The 22,390-nt window shown below is 38.8% G+C and overlaps 2 protein-coding genes across 2 annotated transcripts in view; both read right to left on the bottom strand.

Moving 5' to 3' along the window:
- The window catches only part of LOC133623180 (glycerol-3-phosphate acyltransferase 4-like), a 28,362-nt gene extending 27,779 nt beyond the window's left edge, over positions 1 to 583 (bottom strand). The window contains exon 1 of the mRNA XM_061986241.1: positions 429 to 583. The gene's annotated coding sequence lies outside the window, so the exon portion shown is untranslated. The remainder of the gene's footprint in view (positions 1 to 428) is intronic.
- Positions 584 to 11,633: 11,050 nt separating this feature from the next.
- polr3d (polymerase (RNA) III (DNA directed) polypeptide D) lies at positions 11,634 to 22,122 on the bottom strand. Its single transcript, XM_061985787.1, has 9 exons — positions 21,993 to 22,122; positions 17,168 to 17,330; positions 17,043 to 17,086; positions 16,816 to 16,979; positions 16,286 to 16,410; positions 16,060 to 16,216; positions 12,291 to 12,538; positions 12,066 to 12,218; positions 11,634 to 11,995 (listed from the first exon to the last, which is right to left on the bottom strand). Exons 2-9 carry the CDS (start codon positions 17,327 to 17,329, stop codon positions 11,882 to 11,884), a joined length of 1,167 nt encoding a protein of 388 aa, XP_061841771.1. The 5' UTR covers position 17,330; positions 21,993 to 22,122; the 3' UTR covers positions 11,634 to 11,881.
- Between the last annotated feature and the right edge of the window lie 268 nt (positions 22,123 to 22,390).

The raw sequence follows: 22,390 nt of genomic DNA, 5'->3' as shown, positions 1-22,390 counted from the left end.
TATTTAAGAGAAAAGTAACGTTAAAGATGAGCTACTGGGCATAAAGATGACATCTACTGATGTGCTAACAAGAAGCTCCATCCTCTGTTCAGCTAGCTTCTTCTTCACAGGCACCCAGCTATTATCACCATTTTCTGCCAACATAAACTGACCAAGGTTGCTTTTTAATAGCGAGCCGGGTAGTTAAAAGTGCCCACAAAGCCTACTTGGGACTCAAGTTAGCTTTTTAGCTCCCCGACTGCTCCATTAGGTTGGCTGCCGGACCTGGATGCAACTTGCTGGGTTAGCTTGCTAACGGCCGCCGCTTGAGGATGAAGTGCTGATCCGAGGCTTTTGTCAGCGTGGATTAAGTGCTTCGTTTCTCATTCTATAACTAGCTTTATAACGGTTTAAAACACACGTGGGGAAAAGTGAATGGAAAAACCTACCTTCAGTGGGGTTAAAGAGCCCATCGCGTCTTTGTTCTGTTAGGACTTGAAGCCAGAAGGCAGCCGGCGAACAACGTGAGCCGACAACAGGCCACTGACTGGCTGAGGCTTGCCTTGTTATTGCTGCGTGCTTTTACTGCTAGAACACGACACACTCTCCTCTTTTGCGACAGCTGCTGGTTGGAAGGTAGTACTGAACCATGTTATGGCGGATGCTGATATGAACATTTTGTACATAGACTTAGACTTAGACTTCCTTTTTATTGTCATTCAAATTTGAACTTTACAGTACAAATAAGAACGACATTTCGTTACATAAGCTCATAGTAGTGCAGGATAAAAAAGAAATAAGGTTCATATATAAATAAATAAAATTAATTCTGGGGGAAGTTGAGGGGATAATTTAATTATGATGCGTTCAAGAGCCTTACGGCCGGAGGGAAGAAGCTGTTACAGAACCTGGAGGTTCTGCTACGGAGGCTGCGGAACCTCTTTCTAGAGTCCAGCAGTGAAAACAGTCCTTGGTGGGGGTGGGAGGAGTCTTTGCAGATTTTCTGAGCCCTGGTCAGGCTTTTTGATTGATTGAGACTTTTATTAGTAGGTTGCATAGTGAAGTACATATTCCGTACAATTGACCACTAAATGGTAACACCCAAATACGTTTTTCAACTTGTTTAAGTCGGGGTCCACTATTGATTCATGATACAGATATACTATCATCATAATACAGTCATCACACAAGATAATCATCAGGGTTTATACATTGAATTATTTACATTATTTACAATTCGGTGTGTGGAGGGGGGGGGGGGGGGGGGGTAGGTTTGGTTGTTATCATCAGTCATCAACAATTGAGAACAGAGAAATGGATATTGAAACAGTGTAGGTCTGACTTGGTAGGATATGTACAGCAAGTAGTGGACATGTACTTCGGTATCAAGGAGGTGTAGCGGGTTTTATAGACTAGGCTCAGTGCAAGTTGTTTTACTCTGTCCTCCACCCTGAGCCAGCCCACTTTGGAGAAGTGGGTAGGAGTGAGGTGGGATATGGGGTGGAGGTCTAGAAGTAATCTGACTAGCTTGTTCTGGGATGTTTGGAGTTTAGATTTGAGGGTTTTGGGGGTGCTAGGGTACCAGGAGGTGCGGCTTTTTGCGATCTCCTGTATAGGAGGAAGAAGAGTCCTGATGATCTTTTCCGCCGTCCTCACCACTCTCTGGAGAGACTTCCAGTCTGAGGCAGTGCAGGTTCCAGTCCAGACAGAGATGCAGTTGGTCAGTAGGCTCTCTATAGTGCCTCTGTAGAATGTGGTGAGATTGAGGGAAGGGAGCTGTGCTCTTTTCATCCAAAGCAAAAAGTGCATGCGCTGCTGAGCTCTTTTTACAAGAGCTCCGGTGTGTAGGGACCAGGTCATATTGTCAGTTATCTGCACCCCCAGGAACTTGGTGCTGCTTATTATCTCCACCACTGTGCCGTCGAAGAGTGGAGCGTGGCTGGATTGGTGCTTCCTGAAGTCAACGATGATCTCCTTGGTCTTGTCGACATTCAGGACCAGGTTGTTGGTTCTGCACCAGTCAACCAGATGTTTCACCTCCTCCCTGTAGTCCATGTCGTTGTTGTCACGGATGAGGCCCACTACTGTTGTGTCGTCCGCATACTTCACAATGTGGTTAGTAGTGGACCTGGCGCAGCAGTCATGGGTCATCAACATGAACAGCAGCGGACTCAAGACGCAGCCTAGGGGGGAGCCGGTGCTCAGGGAGATGGCACTGGAGGTGTTGTTGCCCACTCTCCCAGACTGGGGTCTGTCTGTGAGGAAGTCAAGCAGCCAGTTGCATAGGGGGGTACTGATTCCATGTACTCTAATGCAGTGTTTTTCGACCTTTTCTGAGCCAAGGCACATATTTTTTCATTGGAAAAATCCCGAGGCACAACACCAGCAGAAAACAATGAAACTCAGCAGCCGATATTGACAGTAAAAAGTTGTTCTAGCAATTGTTGGATATGAATTCAAACCATAACCAACCATGCATCACAAAAGCTCCTGTCTCAAGTAGGCATACTGTCACGACCTGTCACATCACGCTGTGACTTATTTTGAGTTTTTTGGTGTTTTCCTGTGTGTAGTGTTTTAGTTCTTGTGTTGCGCTCCTATTTTGGTGTTGATTGTCATGTACGGATGTACTTTGTGGATGCCGTCTGCTCCACATGCTGTAAGTCTTTACTGTCGTCCAGCATTCTGTTTTTGTTTACTTTGCAGCCAGTTCACTTTAAGTTTCGTTTTGCATAGCCAACCCTAGGCTTCAATGCCTTTTCTTAGTGGCACCTAGTGGCACTCGCCTTTTGTTTATTTTTGGTTTAAGTGTTATCTGTTATCTGCACGCTGCCTCCCGCATATTGTGATCACGACAAACCATGTTCCCAACATCTACAAAGCAATTAGCTACTTGCTGCCACCTACTGATATGGAAGAGTATTACATGGTTACTCTGCCGAGCTCTAGACAGCACAGACACTTCACATTTGCAGACTAGTATTACTGGTTTGCAAAAAATATTTTTAACCCAACTTGGTACAATTACATATTGTCCCACAGCCCATCAGACTGTATCTCACAGTGGTTGAAAAACACTGAGCTTGGCAACATAATAAGTCCATTACCCAGCATGCCTCAGTAGTAAAGAGCATGCACAGTAGCCCTGTTTAGGTTGAATGTAGACATGCAGTGGGATGTTTTTGATGAGCACCTTGTGGAGTAAACTTTAAGAAGTCAGCCAACACGCCTTGTCTGCATCTCTTATGACTCTTAAGACAACACATATATTTGCAAGGCCATTTTCAAGAAGGATATTTACAGAGAAACTACATCTTGTGAGACCATGTCGGTCAACCCCGGAAGCTAGCTCAGCTGTCGATGAAATGTGAGTTCAGATATTTTATTTCTTAAAGGCCTACTGAAATGCGATTTTCTTATTTAAACGGGGATAGCAGGTCCATTCAATGTGTCATACTTGATCATTTCGCAATATTGCCATATTTTTGCTGAAAGGATTTAGTAGAGAACATTGACGATAAAGTTCGCAACTTTTGGTCGCTGATAAAAAGCCTTGCCTGTACCGGAAGTAGCAGACGAGTAGCGTGACGTCACAGGTTGTGGAGCTCCTCACATCCGCATTGTTTACAATCATGGCCACCAGCAGCGAGAGCGATTCGGACAGAGAAAGCGACAATTTCCCCATTAATTTGAGCGAGGATGAAAGATTCGTGGATGAGGAAAGTGAGAGTGAAGGACTAGAGGGCAGTGGGAGCGATTCAGATAGGGAAGATGCTGTGAGAGGCGGGTGGGACCTGATATTCAGCTGGGAATGACTAAAACAGTAAATAAACACAAGACATTTATACACTCTATTCGCCACAACACAACCAGGCTTATATTTAATATGCCACAAATTAATACCACATAAGAAACACCTCCCCCCTCCCGTCCATATAACCCGCCAATACAACTCAAACACCTGCACAACACACTCAATCCCACAGCCCAAAGTACCGTTCACCTCCCCAAAGTTCATACAGCACATATATTTCCCCAAAGTCCCCAAAGTTACGTACGTGACATGCACATAGCGGCACGCACGTACGGGCAAGCAATCAAATGTTTGGAAGCCGCAGCTGCATGCGTACTCACGGTACCGCGTCTGCGCATCCAACTCAAAGTCCTCTTGGTAAGAGTCTCTGTTGTCCCAGTTCTCCACAGGCCAATGGTAAAGCTTGACTGTCATCTTTCGGGAATGTAAACAATGAAACACTGGCCGTGTTTGTGTTGCTGAAGTCTGTCGCAATACACCGATTCCCACCTACAGCTTTCTTCTTTGCTGTCTCCATTGTTCATTGAACAAATTGCAAAATATTCACCAACACAGATGTCCAGAATACTGTGGAATTTTGCGATGAAAACAGACGACTTAATAGCTGGCCAACATGCTGTCCCAAAATGTCCTCTACAATTCGTGACGTCACGCGCTGACATCATCATACCGAGACGTTTTCAGCAGGATATTTTGCGCGAAATTTAAATTGCACTTTAGTAAGCTAACCCGGCCGTATTGGCATGTGTTGCAATGTTAAGATTTCATCATTGATATATAAACTATCAGACTGCGTGGTTGGTAGTAGTGGGTTTCAGTAGGCCTTTAATTTTTTCACAATTAATGTTTTTTGCAATTTAAATTTGGACAGTACCACATAAGATGTTTTAATTGCTGATGCGGGTTTATTGTTTTTTAAATGCGCCAGAAAATAACCCATTTTGTACAATGCCCAGTAGTGCGTAAATGTGTTTCTGTATAGTATTTCTCCAGCAATGGTCATGTGGGGACATCAATGATGGTATTTTGAGAGGTAATCCTTGAAGTCGGACATCACTGAAGGCCTAGGTGGGAAACGCACGGCCCACCATATACATTATATATATATATATATATATATATATATACATACATACATACATACATACATACATACATACATACATACATACATACATACATACACACACACACACACACACACACACACACACACACACACACACACACACACACACACACACACACACACACACACACACACACACACACACACACACACACACACACACACACACACACACACACACACACACACACACACACACACACACACACACACACACACACACACACACACACACACACACACACACACACACACACACACACACACACACACACACACACACACACAGGTAAAAGCCAGTAAATTAGAATATTTTGAAAAACTTGATTTATTTCAGTAATTGCATTCAAAAGGTGTAACTTGTACATTATATTTATTCATTGCACACAGACTGATGCATTCAAATGTTTATTTCATTTAATTGTGATGATTTGAAGTGGCAACAAATGAAAATCCAAAATTCCGTGTGTCACAAAATTAGAATATTACTTAAGGCTAATACAAAAAAGGGATTTTTAGAAATGTTGGCCAACTGAAAAGTATGAAAATGAAAAATATGAGCATGTACAATACTCAATACTTGGTTGGAGCTCCTTTTGCCTCAATTACTGCGTTAATGCGGCGTGGCATGGAGTCGATGAGTTTCTGGCACTGCTCAGGTGTTATGGGAGCCCAGGTTGCTCTGATAGTGGCCTTCAACTCTTCTGCGTTTTTGGGTCTGGCATTCTGCATCTTCCTTTTCACAATACCCCACAGATTTTCTATGGGGCTAAGGTCAGGGGAGTTGGCGGGCCAATTTAGAACAGAAATACCATGGTCCGTAAACCAGGCACGGGTAGATTTTGCGCTGTGTGCAGGTGCCAAGTCCTGTTGGAACTTGAAATCTCCATCTCCATAGAGCAGGTCAGCAGCAGGAAGCATGAAGTGCTCTAAAACTTGCTGGTAGACGGCTGCGTTGACCCTGGATCTCAGGAAACAGAGTGGACCGACACCAGCAGATGACATGGCACCCCAAACCATCACCCAACCATGCAAATTTTGCATTTCCTTTGGAAATCGAGGTCCCAGAGTCTGGAGGAAGACAGGAGAGGCACAGGATCCACGTTGCCTGAAGTCTAGTGTAAAGTTTCCACCATCAGTGATGGTTTGGGGTGCCATGTCATCTGCTGGTGTCGGTCCACTCTGTTTCCTGAGATCCAGGGTCAACGCAGCCGTCTACCAGCAAGTTTTAGAGCACTTCATGCTTCCTGCTGCTGACCTGCTCTATGGAGATGGAGATTTCAAGTTCCAACAGGACTTTGCGCCTGCACACAGCGCAAAATCTACCCGTGCCTGGTTTACGGACCATGGTATTTCTGTTCTAAATTGGCCCGCCAACTCCCCTGACCTTAGCCCCATAGAAAATCTGTGGGGTATTGTGAAAAGGAAGATGCAGAATGCCAGACCCAAAAACGCAGAAGAGTTGAAGGCCACTATCAGAGCAACCTGGGCTCTCATAACACCTGAGCAGTGCCAGAAACTCATCGACTCCATGCCACGCCACATTAACGCAGTAATTGAGGCAAAAGGAGCTCCAACCAAGTATTGTACATGCTCATATTTTTCATTTTCATACTTTTCAGTTGGCCAACATTTCTAAAAATCCCTTTTTTGTATTAGCCTTAAGTAATATTCTAATTTTGTGACACACGGAATTTTGGATTTTCATTTGTTGCCACTTCAAATCATCACAATTAAATGAAATAAACATTTGAATGCATCAGTCTGTGTGCAATGAATAAATATAATGTACAAGTTACACCTTTTGAATGCAATTACTGAAATAAATCAAGTTTTTCAAAATATTCTAATTTACTGGCTTTTACCTGTATATATATATAAGAAACACGTCAATAATGAATAAAGCAAAACATGTTCTCTACTGCTCGCTAGTGTTACCATATTTGAATTATTGTGAAGAAATATGGGGAAATAACTACAAAAGTACTCTTTGTTCACTAACTGTTACAAAAAAGATAAGTTAGAATAATACATAATGTTGGATATAGAGAACATACAAACCCTTTATTTATTGAATCAAATATACTGAAATCCCACGACATAGTGAATTTGGAAATAGCTAAAATTATACACAAAGCAAACTATAATCTGCTACCCAAGAATATACAACAATTCTTCTCATAAAAAGAGGAGAAATATAATCTTAGAGAAAAATGTAATTTAAAACATTTGTACCCACGTACAACACTTAAGACCTTCAGTATATTAGTATGTGGAATTAAATTATGGAATGGATTAAGCAAATAAATCAAACAATGTAATATGATCCACTTCAAGAAACTCTTCAAAACTTAAAAGTGTTTACAAAGTACAAAGAAGAACAACCATAATAAACATTCTGAATTTAACTCATCCATCCATTCATTTTCAAAATAATCTTACTCATCTCACCATATGAAATAACTTACTTCCCTAATTATTATTGATTTATTTTTATAGTTATTACTTATGGAGTATATTGTGAATAAATTGAGAACATGAAGTAAACAAAAGTTTTATCAACTGCTATGTAAAGGAAAAGGGGTAGGATTGAATAAGCTCTGCTTCTTCCTACTCCTTTTCGAACATGTTGAATAGAGAAACTGGTAAATGTGATGTATCATGTTGTATGCTTGCATGTTCCAAATAAACTCAAACTCAACAATGTAAATACATGTCAGCAGTTTGGTGCTGTTTCAAATAGTTTATTTACTATTTTAATAATATTCAACTGAAGTTACATACTATTACTGCTAGAGTTTGGATACTGAATTTATTGATTTAACGATTATTTACATTTTCCTTTTAGTTATCAGTTCAATGTGGGTGCAAACCCACCATGAAAAACACACATTGTATATTTGTTTTTAATTATACAGTTTTTGACATGTAAAGTCAATATGCAAATGCATAGTAAACATTTTTTTGAGTGGCTAATATATACATATTTTTATAACCAGGCACCATATCACGAATATTATGTACTAACATCTGATGATAATAAATTAAAGAAATAAAAAGTAAATAAGGAAAATATAACATTTCAGCTTATGTAGCCAGTTTATTTTGCCTATTGTAAATAACATACATCAGTTATATTTACAATGATAAAATACAAAAACATCTATTTGAAAAATAAAATATATATCCATCCATCCATTTTCTACCGCTTATTCCCTTTGGGGTCGCGGGGGGTGCTGGAGCCTATCTCAGCTACAATCGGGCGGAAGGCGGGGTACACCCTGGACAAGTCGCCACCTCATCGCAGGGCCAACACGGATAGACAGACAACATTCACACTCACATTCACACACTAGGGCCAATTTAGTGTTGCCAATCAACTTATCCCCAGGTGCATGTCTTTGGAGGTGGGAGGAAGCCGGAGTACCCGGAGGGAACCCACGCAGTCACGGGGAGAACATGCAAACTCCACACAGAAAGATCCCGAGCCCGGGATTGAACCCAAGACTACTCAGGACCTTCGTATTGTGAGGCAGATGCACTAACCCCTCTTCCACCATGCTGCCCTAAAATATATATTTTTTAAATAATTATGACCAAGACAGATGAAATTAAATGATATTTCTTTGTTTTTTGCAAAAAAAAAAAAAAAAAAACCCTCAGGGTTTGTTCAAGGTTAGTTTCAGAGTAAGTTACCATGGTAACGGACTTTGAGTTTGACTTACCTCTCTTTTTTTAATTTCCCAGCTAAGAGTTTCATACTCAAGAGTTTCCACTTCACCTACTTTCTGGAATACCCCTGGGAAGTGACATCGATCACAACAACTTACTTTCACTTTACTTTTCCAACTTTGTTCATTAAAACTTCTTCAATTTTCCGCATCAGCTACTTGGTCTTTCAGCAAAACTTGCTCCGCTGTCACATCTCTGTTGTTGCTTACTGTTTTAGTATTGTTGCTTTAAGTTGTTGTGTTGTAGCTTTATGTTGTTGCACAGTGGCACAAAGTTGTAGTGTTGTGGCTTAACATGGCGTTTGCCTTTGTTGTGGCTTTTGCAATCGCGTTGTACCTGAAAGTTGTTGTATTTATCTAATTGTTGTGTTGAAACTTCAAGTTGTTGGTGTTCTGACATAAAGTTGTTGTGTTGTGGCTTTATCTTGTGCCGTTTGTATTTGTTGTGCGTTGTGCAATCGCAATGTAGCGTAAAGTTGTTGTGTCGTGGCGTAAAGTTGTTTTTAATGTAGCTTCATGTTGTTGTGTTTGCATTTGTTGCGGCTTTTCCAATTTTGTTGTGGCTAAAAGGTTGTTTTGTTGTGGTGTAAACGTAATGTGTGCTGTGGCGTGAAGTTCTTGTGTAATGGCGTACATTTCTTGTGTTGTGAATTTATGTTGTGTTGTGGTGTTTGTATTTGTTGTGGCGTGTCGTAAAGTTGTTATGTCCTGGCGTGAAGTTGATGTGTCCTGGCGTTATCATTTGTTGCGGCTTTTACAATTTTGTTGTGGCTAAACGTTGTGTTGTGGCATATTGGTAAAGTTGAGTTGTAGAGCAAAGTTGTGTTGTGAATTTATGTCTTCGTGCTATGGTGTAAAGTTGTTGTGTTGTGGTGTTTGTATTTGTTGTGGCTTTTGCAACAGTGTTGTGGCGTACAGCTGTTGTGTTGTGGATTTATGTTGTTATGTTTAAGCATAAAGTTGTTGTGTTGTTGCTTTATGTTATATTGTGGCGTAAAGTTGTTGTGTCGTGACATGAAGTTGTTGTAGCTTCATGTTTGCATTTGTTACGGCTTTTACAATTGCGTTGTGGCTTTAAGTTGTGTTGTTACGCAAACAAAGTTGTTGTGTTGTGGCGTTTGAATTAGACTTCTGCAACCGTATTGTAGTGTAAATATGTTGTGTTGTAGCATAAAGTTGTTACATTGTGGCTTTATGTTGCTGTGTCGTGGCATAGAGTTGTGCTGTAGTGTCAAGTTGTTGTGTTGTGGTGTAAAGTGGTTGTGTTGTCAATTTATGTTGTGTTGGTGTTTGTATTTGTTGTGGCTTTTGCAACTGAGTTGTAGCACAAAGCTGTTGTGTTGTGGCGTAAAGTTGTTGTGTCGTGGCATAAAGTTGTTGAGTTGTGGCGTTTTCATATATTGCAGCTTTTGCAATTGTGTTGTGGCGTAAACACAGTTTTCGTGTGGTGGCATAAAGTTGTGTTGTGGATTTATGTTGTGTTGTAAAGTTGTGTTTTGGATTTATGTTGGTTTGTTGTAGCGTAAAGTTGTTGTGTTGTGACAAAAAGGTGTTGTGGCATAAAGTTGTTGCGGTGTTTGCCTTTGTTGTGGCTTTTGCAATCGTGTTGTGGCTCTGTTGTTGTGTTTTGGTAGCCTATCTCCATTTATACACCAATTGGAATGATGAATTTTAAAAAGTATAATAGCATACTAAAAATATCAAAGTAATGGTGTTAATTTTATATATACATATATATATATATATATATATATATATATATATATATATATATATATATATACACACACATACACACAAATATATATACACATATATGTATACATATGCATATACACATTTAGGGAGGGATACACAAAGTTTGTTGGATGAGCAACAATCTATCAAATAAAGACAAATTGCTGAAAGTTGATTAAAAATCTGCCATGTCGGCCACTGCTCTAAAGCAAACTACACTACCTTGTAGACTAACTTGTCAGAAGGCACACCTGTCTTTAAACAGTTTTGTAAAACAAATTCTGTTTGAGGTCATCAAAAGTCAACATACTAGTTCAACCGGATTATGTATTAAAAATACATTAGGGCCATCCCACCGAATGAATGCCATTTTCTCTCTCAAAACTTTTAACAATATAATACACATATTGATCCATTCAAAATATGTATTATGTTTTTTGTTTTATTTAAGACAACAATTTTAATACTTAGTAGTTGGGACAAGAAAGGACACACATATGTACAAAAATTATATTTTTTAAGAATTTAAATGATTCTATTTCATTGTAATTTTAGGAAGCAGGGACAAGCAATAAATGCAAATGTTTAGAGTTTAAAATAATCCTTTTCAATTGTATTTAATAAATATGCAATCAAATCAATGCAGAAAGACCCTTATCTTAATAAAAACATTTAAGGATTAAAATAATTTCATGCTAATTTTAGGAAGCAGGTACAGGCAACAAATGCATTTCAATTGTATTTAATAAACATTCAATCAAATCAATGAAAGGATACTTAGCTTAATATGAAAAAAAAAAAATCCTATTAAATTTTATTGTGCATTAGTATCGTACATTTAATTTCCTGGTGACACAAATGGCACAGATTTGGTGGAAAACAGTGGAATGATTTGCATTTGAATATTAGACATACTAGACTTCACTGTCTGTTTTTGTCTTATTTGGCACTTTTTCTTTCATATAGTAATTTATTTGGTGTTAGCTTAGTTTTTTTGTTATTCTTTTTTTATCCACATTTTTACGACTTAATTTTATTTTAGGTGTTTTTTAAGATGTATCTTGTTGTCTTTGTGAGTTTTTAGACCTCTTATTATATTTTTTGTATTATTCTGTACAGCACTTTGGTCCACTGGTTATTTTTAAAGTGCTCTACGAATAAAGTCAGATTAGTTTGGAATGACCCACAAGCAAATTGTATCAAAACAAAAGAAGAATACAATTTAAGAACTAACAGGACTGACTTAAAATTGTGATTTTCCATTTTAATAACAAAAAAAACATTTATTCACACATTTACATCAATGTACAGTCATGTCAAATCGTTTTAGATGAAGGACAATGAAACATAAATATGGCATACCACTGCAATCAATGCTAGTAATAGAATACTGGTCTTTCCAGTTTTTTCTTTAGAGTTTATATTTTTATATTTCCTACTTTGATATGACACAACAGAGCAAATCCCAAGCGGTCAAACCATCACACATCATCATCTGCTCTCCAGCAGAGATTCAAAGTCTGGGGAGCAAACTATTTTGTGTTTAACATTACCTAACACGGTCAAGTCTCCTGTTCGTCCCTCCGTACTAACAGAGACAAGTTCCTAAAGAAAACAAGGAGTTACTTGCTGCATCATAAAACAAAAGGATTGGGACGTCATCACCCCGTCTTACCTGAAAGAAAGCGCATGATGCTCCGAGGGACACGTCCAATGAGACTTGTCCCATTATGAGCTGCACTCGGCCAGACTTCCGCACCAGCATCTTCCCAACAAGACCATCTCGTAGGTCTTTCAAATTACAACTATTATCATCGACTTGCTCCTCCTGTAAAATATTCAAGTATTTGTATTCATACATTCAGTATACGTAATAGATTAATTCATTATTGTTATCTACCTCAGACTCTGTTTTTAGTAGAACAGACTGTCCATCCTCAGACTGCACTTCCGTTTTTATAGGCTTGTACTCCTTGGTGGGTGGCTGGCCAGGCAGTGAGTCGGGCAGCTGCATGAAGAACAGCTCCTCATTTTTGCTCAGACTCCACTTGTGGAGCAGGTCTTGTAGAACCTCAGGCTCCGGCAGCGGAGGAAGCTTATAAGTGGCCTCTGTCTTCTTTATTTCTACTTCCTCTTGCTCCTCCTTTACTGAAGAGAAGAATTGAAAATGCTTGTTTTGGATTTACAAACTTTTATACAGCATAGCAGTGGTACCTTGGTTTTTGTATGCCTTAATTTTGTAGGATTCAATATGACAAAAATGTTTTCCTTTTTTCACATACTATCTCATCATTGAACTGCCACATTTGAATTGAGAGCAGAAACAGAGAATCAAAGTTGGTGACTCAGTCTTTTTTAATTGAGTACAACTGCAAAATAATCCACCATGGGGCCAAATAAAGTAGTGATTACCAGCACTTCAATAAAGAAGCTGAGAAACAATATTGAATTTACCAAAAAAGTGGTTTTGCTCTCCCCTTTCCTCTATTCGCCAAAATGAGTCTTCAGTTAAGGTAAAAGGGAAAGTAAATGTCCATTTATCCATTTCATTTAAATGTGTTTTGAGTTCATATTTTTGGGTATTTGGAATGGATTAATTTGGTTAGAATTGTTATGGGAAGTGTATTTCTTTTTTGTAAGATTAGGCCTGAGCCAATACATGGGTCAAAACATTGATTAAATGAAAGATAAATGAAAATTAACTTGATAGTTTTCGTTTGTTGCTTCTAATCAGGGTGCAAGAGGGATTATGGTATCAGGTGATTATGTTACATTGTTGATCAAAAATCTGATTATTGTATCTGAGTGATGGGGCAGGACATTATAAGCTTTGATTCGTCTTTCTCCCCTTAAATTGGATTTTTTTGAAGAAATTACAATATTGTAATGGAGATGTTTTTTTTCTTAATGTAGTTGTATATGTGAAGAATATTTTTGGTTTGTTGTATCCCCCCCAAAAAATTAATGAATACATAAAAATTCCATCCATCATCTTTGTCTTGGTGGGCGGAGGCTCAACCGCTAGCCTTGTTCGTCGTTAACGAGAAGCACCGCAAAGTAACAAAAATTAGGAGAAAAAAAAAAGACAACTGCAAAGTAAAATGTCACTGCGTGGTAATATTTTGGCTTCAAACTGAGTGAGCAATTAAGATGAGCCCATCAACAAAAACAATACAAGTGCGTATATGCTGAATTTAAAAAAATAAAAAAATAAAAATGGTTGCAATAAAAATCGACCCCGATTTTAGTACTGTTGATATTTATTAAAGTTACAATTTTATTGTTTGATTAATTATTCAAGATAATTAAAAGTTCTTGAACTTCTAATTACAACAGTAAAAAATACTAATGAGAAATAAAAAGTTACTATATATTATGATTGTTAAGGTGTCAAAATGTCAAGGTACGATATCACGGCATTTAGCCCACAGTAAAATATTATCATGGTATATGTCCCAAAAAAATCTTAAAATTGTTATTGTGTGTAAAATGAAGTGGTAATAATATTTAGGATAAACACACTTACTGTAATTGAACACAAATATAATGCTCAAACGTTTGAATCATATTATTACAACAACCAAATAATTATATACCGTATATATATATATATATATATATATATATATATATATTTTTTTCTTTTTCTTTTTTTTTTCAGATAAGTGTCTTTAAACTGACAATATAAACATCCAGTGTAACAAATGTAAAACAATAACATTTACGTTACTGTCTTTCAACTTTTAACTTCATAGATGTAAGATGTCCTCTGTAGTTGACATCTTACATAACTTTGGAAAACGCTAATTTTCAGTTAAGTTAGCTGACAATTTAATGTTTAACAATGTATATACCTCACATGATGCTTGGCCTCCTAGGCATCAACTATATTTTCTGAGGGGTGGTTTATCAAGTAGCGTCTTATTTGACTTGTGTTCCCCGCAGTCACCCAACTTTTTTCTTGTCCGCACTGCCGCATTTCCTACTTAAAACTTAGATCACAAATCCATTAATAGCACCAATCTTATTGAAAAACATGTGGGTTAAAATATCACAACTTCAGACTGTCTTTAAGTGTCGTCTTGGAAACACTCAAGACAAAGGCGGCGATTTTGCCTTGCAGTACGCAGACCAAAGAAGTTGTGTGACCAAGTTTTAATTTTACACCGTCACACGTCACAGTATTATTGTGATGATTTTGATACCGAAATACAGCAGTATTTATAATACTGTTACACCCCTAATGATTACATTAGTACTTGAATTTGGTTTCAAAATAATGCTGACAATATTATTGACAATAAATTGCGGGACAACACGTCATCCAGCCAAATGTATTATCAGCCCAGGCCTATGTAAGATTTGGTCTTTATCTGACATTTTGGAACGGACTACTACCAAAAACGTAGGTGTCAAAGTATTGTAAACATGAGTAGGGATTTGATGTCCAACTAGCAAAGCAGCCTGGCTGTGTCAGAGTAGGGCAGTGTTAATATCTGGTACAGTGGTACCTCAACTTAAAACACTGTTTTGAGATTGGCTAATTGTTATGCTACCGCCCAAGACATCTGGGCACTCATGTAACAGTTGCATGGCTTTTCTAATAAAAATGGACGTACGATCAAATTTCAAAAACAGCGTACACACGTAAAAATGTAGGTGTATTAAAGTGTTTGCACGCACAAATCCAAGCCCATTTCTTTATGACATTGCAATCTACTTGGAATCGTCCGCAGACCTGTGCGTGGCTTGGCACGTCCAGACCATAGCCCTTATAATGTACATATCACATTAAAGGTAGCAATATGCTTGAACTCGGCAAGGTCTGGCCAATCTTACAGTTCAGTAGGGGGTGCTTCTTTCTCGTGTTTAGAGAAAACACAGAGCGATTTTCAGTCTGACATTGCCGTTTCTCCGAGAACTGAACACAGGTTGAAAAAAAAAGAAAAAAGAAATGGTCGTTTCAGGAAGAAAGTGAAGCAAAAAATAGATGTGCCTGGACAAAACTAACTCGGCAAAATTAGTGCTGCACCTCGTTTGAAAGGACAGTTGGTACAGTGATATGTAAACTCTAGAAGAGGTGGGTGACTCTAATTACCCCAATATTGTGTAATTTCCAACTAAATGTGTTTATACAGTAGCCTGCTCACATGAGCTAGGTTAAAGTTCCATGTGAAACCCCTCCAGCCAAGAATGTTAAAATATCTAAACGGCAGACATTTATTCAGAAAATTATGAAAAAGCTGTTCATGTAAGCAGCTGAAAGGAGATACTGTAGAAGTCCACTAACCAAGGTGAATGCTGTACATTATTATTACATTACATTGTAAAACTATTGTCGTTGTTAGTAGTACATTCTATTGTGTTTTTTAACTATATTTCTTATGTAAAAGTTTGTTTTTCTTTTTAAAAGACATGTTACATGTTAATTGTGTTGTTGTTTTGTGTTTTTTTTTGGAAAAGGGGAGGACGCAAGCACCGAATAAATTGTTTTCAACTACCCGGTAATTTCAATGGGAGACACTGATTCGAGATACAAGTGTTTTGTGTTAAGAGCTCCATTAAATAACGAATTGAGTTTGTAAATTGAGGTACTATTGTGTTATTGTTCCCTTTTCTGCAGCTGTTAATGTTAAAAAATGGAGTGCATGGTGCAAAAGTCAAAGTACTTTGTACTGCAGGCTCCATGGGATCGTCTTCATCCATCTTCTCAATTTTAACACGAGGGGCACTCGATTCTTCCTTGAAACTCCATCCTGACACAGCAAGAGGAAGCTGAACCGGGCAGCTCGTCTGTTCACCCCTCAATAAATGATCATCTATAAACTAAAAGCAAACAAAAGTCACGTTACAATGCAAATAACACTTGATGTATGTTTTTTTTTATCAACTCACGTCGTCTCGATCCAGTTTGCGCAAGATCTCTTTGGTCTCTTCCTCGGTTTCTCTCTTCTCTTTTTTGATATTGATGATGGGTGAGAGTCCCATACTTGGGGCTTCTCTTTCACTTTGATAACCGGCTGTTATTCAAAACAAGGAAGTTGCTTAATACGATATTGTCTAAACCAGTGATTCTCAAACTGTGGTATGTGTACCACTACTGGTGTGCGGGCTTCATATAGTGGTACGTCAAAGTATTACCTGATTAAAGTACAGCGTTTTATTTCCCTGTATTGAAACAGTGTTACTGGTCAAACTATGTGTAATAATACAGTGGCCAAAAATATTAAATATACTTGTTAAAGAAAACCTCTGCCTTGTTTTTAATGAATACTTCGGCCTACTATGCTACAGTATTTTAATGTTGGTCGTTATGGTAGTACTATGTGAGCCAAGTTATTTTGGACATAGTACTTGGTGAAAAAAGTGTGAGAACCACTGATCTAAAACCAAACAAACAGTATCTACCTAAAGTATGGACCTACCTATTCTTTTTACGGCCGCTTCTGTAGGGCCCTGCTCAAAAATAGAATGGGACTGGATGGTGTCAGGGAAACCCCGTCCACGACCCCGACCCCTGCCTCTATCTCTTGAACCTCTGCCTCGGGTTGAATCCTTGTCCCTCCTTGGCGTGCCCTCATCCTTAGTGCTTTTAGACAAAACCCATGGTCACAAAACTTGTTCCGCGGTACAGAACTGTTTGTGAACTTACTCTTCTCTAACTTTACGGCCAATGATGTTGGGTGTGAATGTTTTCTACGAGAAAGAAACAAGGAATGGTGAAAATATATCGTTACAAAAGTCCATTTACTCTTCTAAATGTTTGATGGCACAGACCTTTTTTACTCCCCCCAAGGTGAGGTCTCTAGAACGCATTGTAGGGAGGCGGCCAGCAGAGATAGTAGCAGGTGTTCGACGGCCCATCATTTGACCCCTGGCACTTGCTCCAGGGGGGAGCATGTGATGACCACTGGGATCCCCTGCACCTGAATCAGCCATCCTTAGCATACACAGACAGGTGGCAATAAAAATTACTGTTGCGTGACGCAAAGTAAAAATATTTTAACATTTACAACACTGTGCATTACTACATTGTTTAACGAAGCAACCTGTGATCACCATGCAATGTTTATATGTGGCGGCTCGCCACACTAACATTCAGAACACCACAGACCTGATTCATTACACACAAGGTTTTAAGACAACACTGATGGTTTAATTTAGACTAAAAGTACCGTATTTTCCGCACTATAAGGCGCACCAGATTATAAGGCGCACTGTCAGCTTTTGAGAAAATTGGAGGTTTTTAGGTGCGCCTTATAGTGCGGAAAATACGGTACTTAAGGGGTTTAGGAAAGTCTTTTTAAAATACACTTAACTTGCCTATGACTTGCTCAGTCAATTTCACAATGGTTAAAAAAGTGTGGGTTGATTCATGATGTAACATGAGGTAACAACATACTTGCCAACCCTCCCGATTTTCCCGGGAGACTTCCGAATTTCAGTGACCCTCCCAAAAATCTCCCAGGGCAACCATTCTCCCGAATTTCTCCCGATTTCCACCCGGACAACAATATTGGGGGCGTGTCTTAAAGGCACTGCCTTTAGCATCCTCCCTCTCACCTGAAAAGGAGACTATTATATATGTCTCCGTTATCCATAGGTTTTTCTATAACCCATAAAGTAGGCAGGCACGGAGCTATTTCTCAGAGTGTGTTTATTCCAGCCGGCACGTTAATACACTGACACATAACATCCGGATTCCCATTATGCATTGCTTCAAAACTACGGCAAGTAGTAATGTCCAAAAACATAACAGAGACGAAGCAGAAGAACGAAGTTGAGACATGGCAACAACGAGTAAGAAGAAGTATGCTTGCAAGTTCCAAAAGGATTGGAAAAAATAATTTCAGTTCATCCAGGACAGCTCGTATGCTGCCTGCAAATTTTGTAGATCAGACTTCTCCAATGAACACGGTGGCCAAACGGATATACTCATTCATGAACGGATTATATATATATATATATAAGAAATACTTGAAAATATATACACCCCCCCATCTCCCGAATTCGGAGGTCTCAAGGTTGGCAAGTATGGGTAACAATAATTACCAGAGGTGTGGACTTGAGTCACATGACTTGGACTCGAGTCAGACTCGAGTCATGAATTTGATGACTTTAGACTCGACTTGACAATATGTAAAGAGACTTGCAACTCGACTTAGACTTTAACATCAATGACTTGTGACTTCACTTGGACTTGAGCCTTTTGACTTGACAAGACTTGCTACTTTCCCCAAAACCCAAAGATTAAAAAGTTATTCAGGAGCGCTCCGTATCTTTCATTGTATACGTGTGTCTGTCAGCGTGTGTGCTGTCAATACAACAACCAATCAAATTAGATCTACGTTGTTTTCCTCCCACAGCATTCATCCAATCAAATTGCAGGACAACCAACGAAGAAGAGTTGTCAAACAACGCGGCAGTGAGAAAAAATTATGCCAAAGTTGGTTTCGTTCGGGTATAAAAACTACGAGTTGGTCAACAAAAAACGCATTGCATTATGCAAAACATGTGGTTCGAAGATAACAGACGGAGACGCAACAACTTCCAACTTCGTTCGACATTTGAAGATGCAAAAAGAAGGGTAAGTTTTGAATGTAAGCTAACGTTTATTGGCTAAGTAACGTAACTTAGCCAGTAGGCTACTGCCTACTGGCGCTGACGAGACGCGGGGCCGCCATCTTGGAGTGGTGATCCGCTCCACTCAGTGCAATTCATTTGGCATCTAATCTATAAAATCCGCTACACCTCCCTGATACCGAAGTACATGTCAAACTACTTCCTTAACGTAAATGACCACCATAACCACAACACCAGGGGGAGCTCCACTAACCACGTTAAACCCAGATTCCGATCTAACAAAGGTCTTAACTCATTCTCTTTCTATGCCACATCAATGTGGAATGCGCTCCCAATAGGTATAAAAGAAAGGGCATCTCTATCCTCCTTCAAAACCGCAATAAAAGTACACCTCCAGGCAGCTACAACCCTAAACTAACACCCTCCCCGGATTGTTAATAATCAAATGTAAACAATCAAATGTAGATACATTTTCTTATGCCTTCTGATCTCTCTCTCTCTCTATGTCCACTACTTGCTGTACATATCCTACCAAGTCAGACCTACACTGTTCCAATATCCATTTCTCTGTTCTCAATTGTTGATGACTGATGATAACAACCAAACCTAACCCCCCCGGCCCCCCGCCACACCCCGGATTGTAAATAATGTAAATAATTCAATGTGATTATCTTGTGTGATGACTGTATTATGATGATAGTATATATGATAGTATATATCTGTATCATGAATCAATTTAAGTGGACCTCGACTTAGACAAGTTGAAAAACTTATTCGGGTGTTACCATTTAGTGGTCAATTGTACGGAATATGTACTTCACTGTGCAACCTACTAATAAAAGTCTCAATCAATCAATCAATCAATCAATCAATGAGCAATGAACTGTCAGTGCATTTAATTCAACTTACCTCACTGAATACCACTGATTTTCACGCGTTTTTTGTCATTCGTGTAGCTATGATAAAGGACACATGTTTGGGCGTGTTTTATTATTCATAGTTTGCTTAACAGTAATAGAATATTCTTATATGCTATAAGTGACCAGACATCCGAGATCAAAACTGGGAATATAATCCCAGAGAAGGGGGGGAAAACCGGTCAGCTATTTTTAACTTGAAGAAACAATATGATTAGGTTATATATACATGCGTATATCCTACATAAACAATGTTTACAATCTGTGTAAATATATTAGTCTGTGGTTAAAATGACTTGAAAGGACTTGAAACTCAAAATGCAGGACTTGGGACTTGACTTGAGACTTTCCAGTCTTGACTTTGGACTTGACTCGGGACTTGCCTGTCTTGACTCGGGACTTGAGGGCAAAGACTTGATACTTGTTTTTGATTGATTGATTGAGACTTTTATTAGTAGGTTGCATAGTGAAGTACATATTCCGTACAATTGACCACTAAATGGTAAGTTTTTCAACTTGTTTAAGTCGGGGTCCACTTAAATTGATTCATGATACAGATATATACTATCATATATACTATCATCATAATACAGTCATCACACAAGATAATCATCAGGGTGTATACATTGAATTATTTACATTATTTACAATTCAGGGTGTGGAGGGGGGGTTAGGTTTGGTTGTTATCATAAGTCATCAACAATTGAGAACAGAGAAATGGATATTGAACAGTGTAGGTCTGACTTGGTAGGATATGGACAGCAAGTAGTGGACAGAGAGAGAGAGAGAGATCAGAAGGCATAAGAAAAGTATCTACATTTGATTGTTTACATTTGATTATTAACAATCCGGGGAGGGTGTTAGTTTAGGGTTGAAGTTGCCTGGAGGTGTACTTTTATCGCGGTTTTGAAGGAGGATAGAGATGCCCTTTCTTTTATACCTGTTGGGAGCGCATTCCACATTGATGTGGCATAGAAAGAGAATTAATTAAGACCTTTGTTAGATCGGAATCTGGTTTTAATGTGGTTAGTGGAGCTCCCCCTGGTGTTGTGGTTATGGCGGTCATTTACGTTAAGGAAGTAGTTTGACATGTACTTCGGTATCAGGGAGGTGTAGCGGATTTTATAGACTAGGCTCAGCGCAAGTTGTTTTACTCTGTCCTCCACCCTGAGCCAGCCCACTTTGGAGAAGTGGGTAGGAGTGAGGTGGGATCTGGGGTGGAGGTCTAGAAGTAATCTGACTAGCTTGTTCTGGGATGTTTGGAGTTTAGATTTGAGGGTTTTGGAGGTGCTAGGGTACCAGGAGGTGCATGCGTAATCGAAAAAGGGTTGAACGAGAGTTCCCGCTAGAATCCTCATGGTGCTTTTGTTGACCAGAGAGGAGATTCTATAGAGAAATCTCGTTCGTTGGTTGACCTTTTTGATTACCTAGGTTGCCATTTTATCACAGGAAAGATTAGCCTCTAGAATGAAACCTAGGTAGGTGACCTCATCTTTCCTGGTGATAACAATGACACCCACTTTTATAGTGAAGTCATTGACTTTCTTAAGATTGATGTGGGACCCAAACAGGATGGATTCCGTTTTACCTAAGTGTATGGATAGTTTATTGTCAGCGAGCCAGGTGCAAGTTCTACAGACTGTGACTTGCAAAACAATGACTTGGTCCCACCTCTGATAATTACGAAATTAAAATTAAAATTGCACAGCTGTTTAACTGTCAGAAATAAACGGATTAAGTTACCTGAACGAATCAATAAAATAGTATTATTAGTAACTAGACGTTCTTATAGTAACGTACATATTTAAAGGGCAGACTGACAACAAGGGCAGATGTCCTTTACATGTATTACTCACTTAAAGAAGAGAGAAATAAGGCATATTTGTAAAAATTAAATATAAAAAAAACAACAATATTAATAAAAAATAGTGTTTACAGTATATTGTCGTGTTAATATGAATAAGTTATGTTTCTTCAACAACGTAACAGAAATGCAAGTCACACGTGGCCAAATTACAACGCCGGTAAAATGCCAAACAGCCAACACGAAACTTACTACTAAAGAGATTATTTGCAACACAAAATGTATGAAGGTTACTTACGTTAATACCGCGTATGTGTCCTAAAAAGTAACTTAAGAGGTGTGAGCCGAAACATGGCAAGTTGCAGTCCCGTCGCAATGCTTACTCACACGCCGCCGACATGACACTTCCGGGTTTCGTCAGCCAAAGCTCGTGCGCATCAAAGCTGCGCACAAAGCTGCGCATAAACAGCTGTTTAGAGTTGCATGTTTACGTGTTGACCATACATTCCTTACATTTGCTGATCGTGACAATACACTGTTACAATTATAATGGAAAATAATGTATTTTGTTGTCATTATATAGGCATGCAGAATGAATATAAAAGCATCTTATGTTCTGGTGCAGACATGCAAAACAAGATCAAATTACAAATTGCGTAATTAGATCAATAAAATAACTAAATGAATGACAGGTGC

The sequence above is a fragment of the Nerophis lumbriciformis genome, linkage group LG12, assembly GCF_033978685.3.
Source record: "Nerophis lumbriciformis linkage group LG12, RoL_Nlum_v2.1, whole genome shotgun sequence".
Lineage (NCBI taxonomy): Eukaryota > Metazoa > Chordata > Actinopteri > Syngnathiformes > Syngnathidae > Nerophis > Nerophis lumbriciformis.
This window is presented reverse-complemented; position numbering and strand designations above follow the sequence as displayed.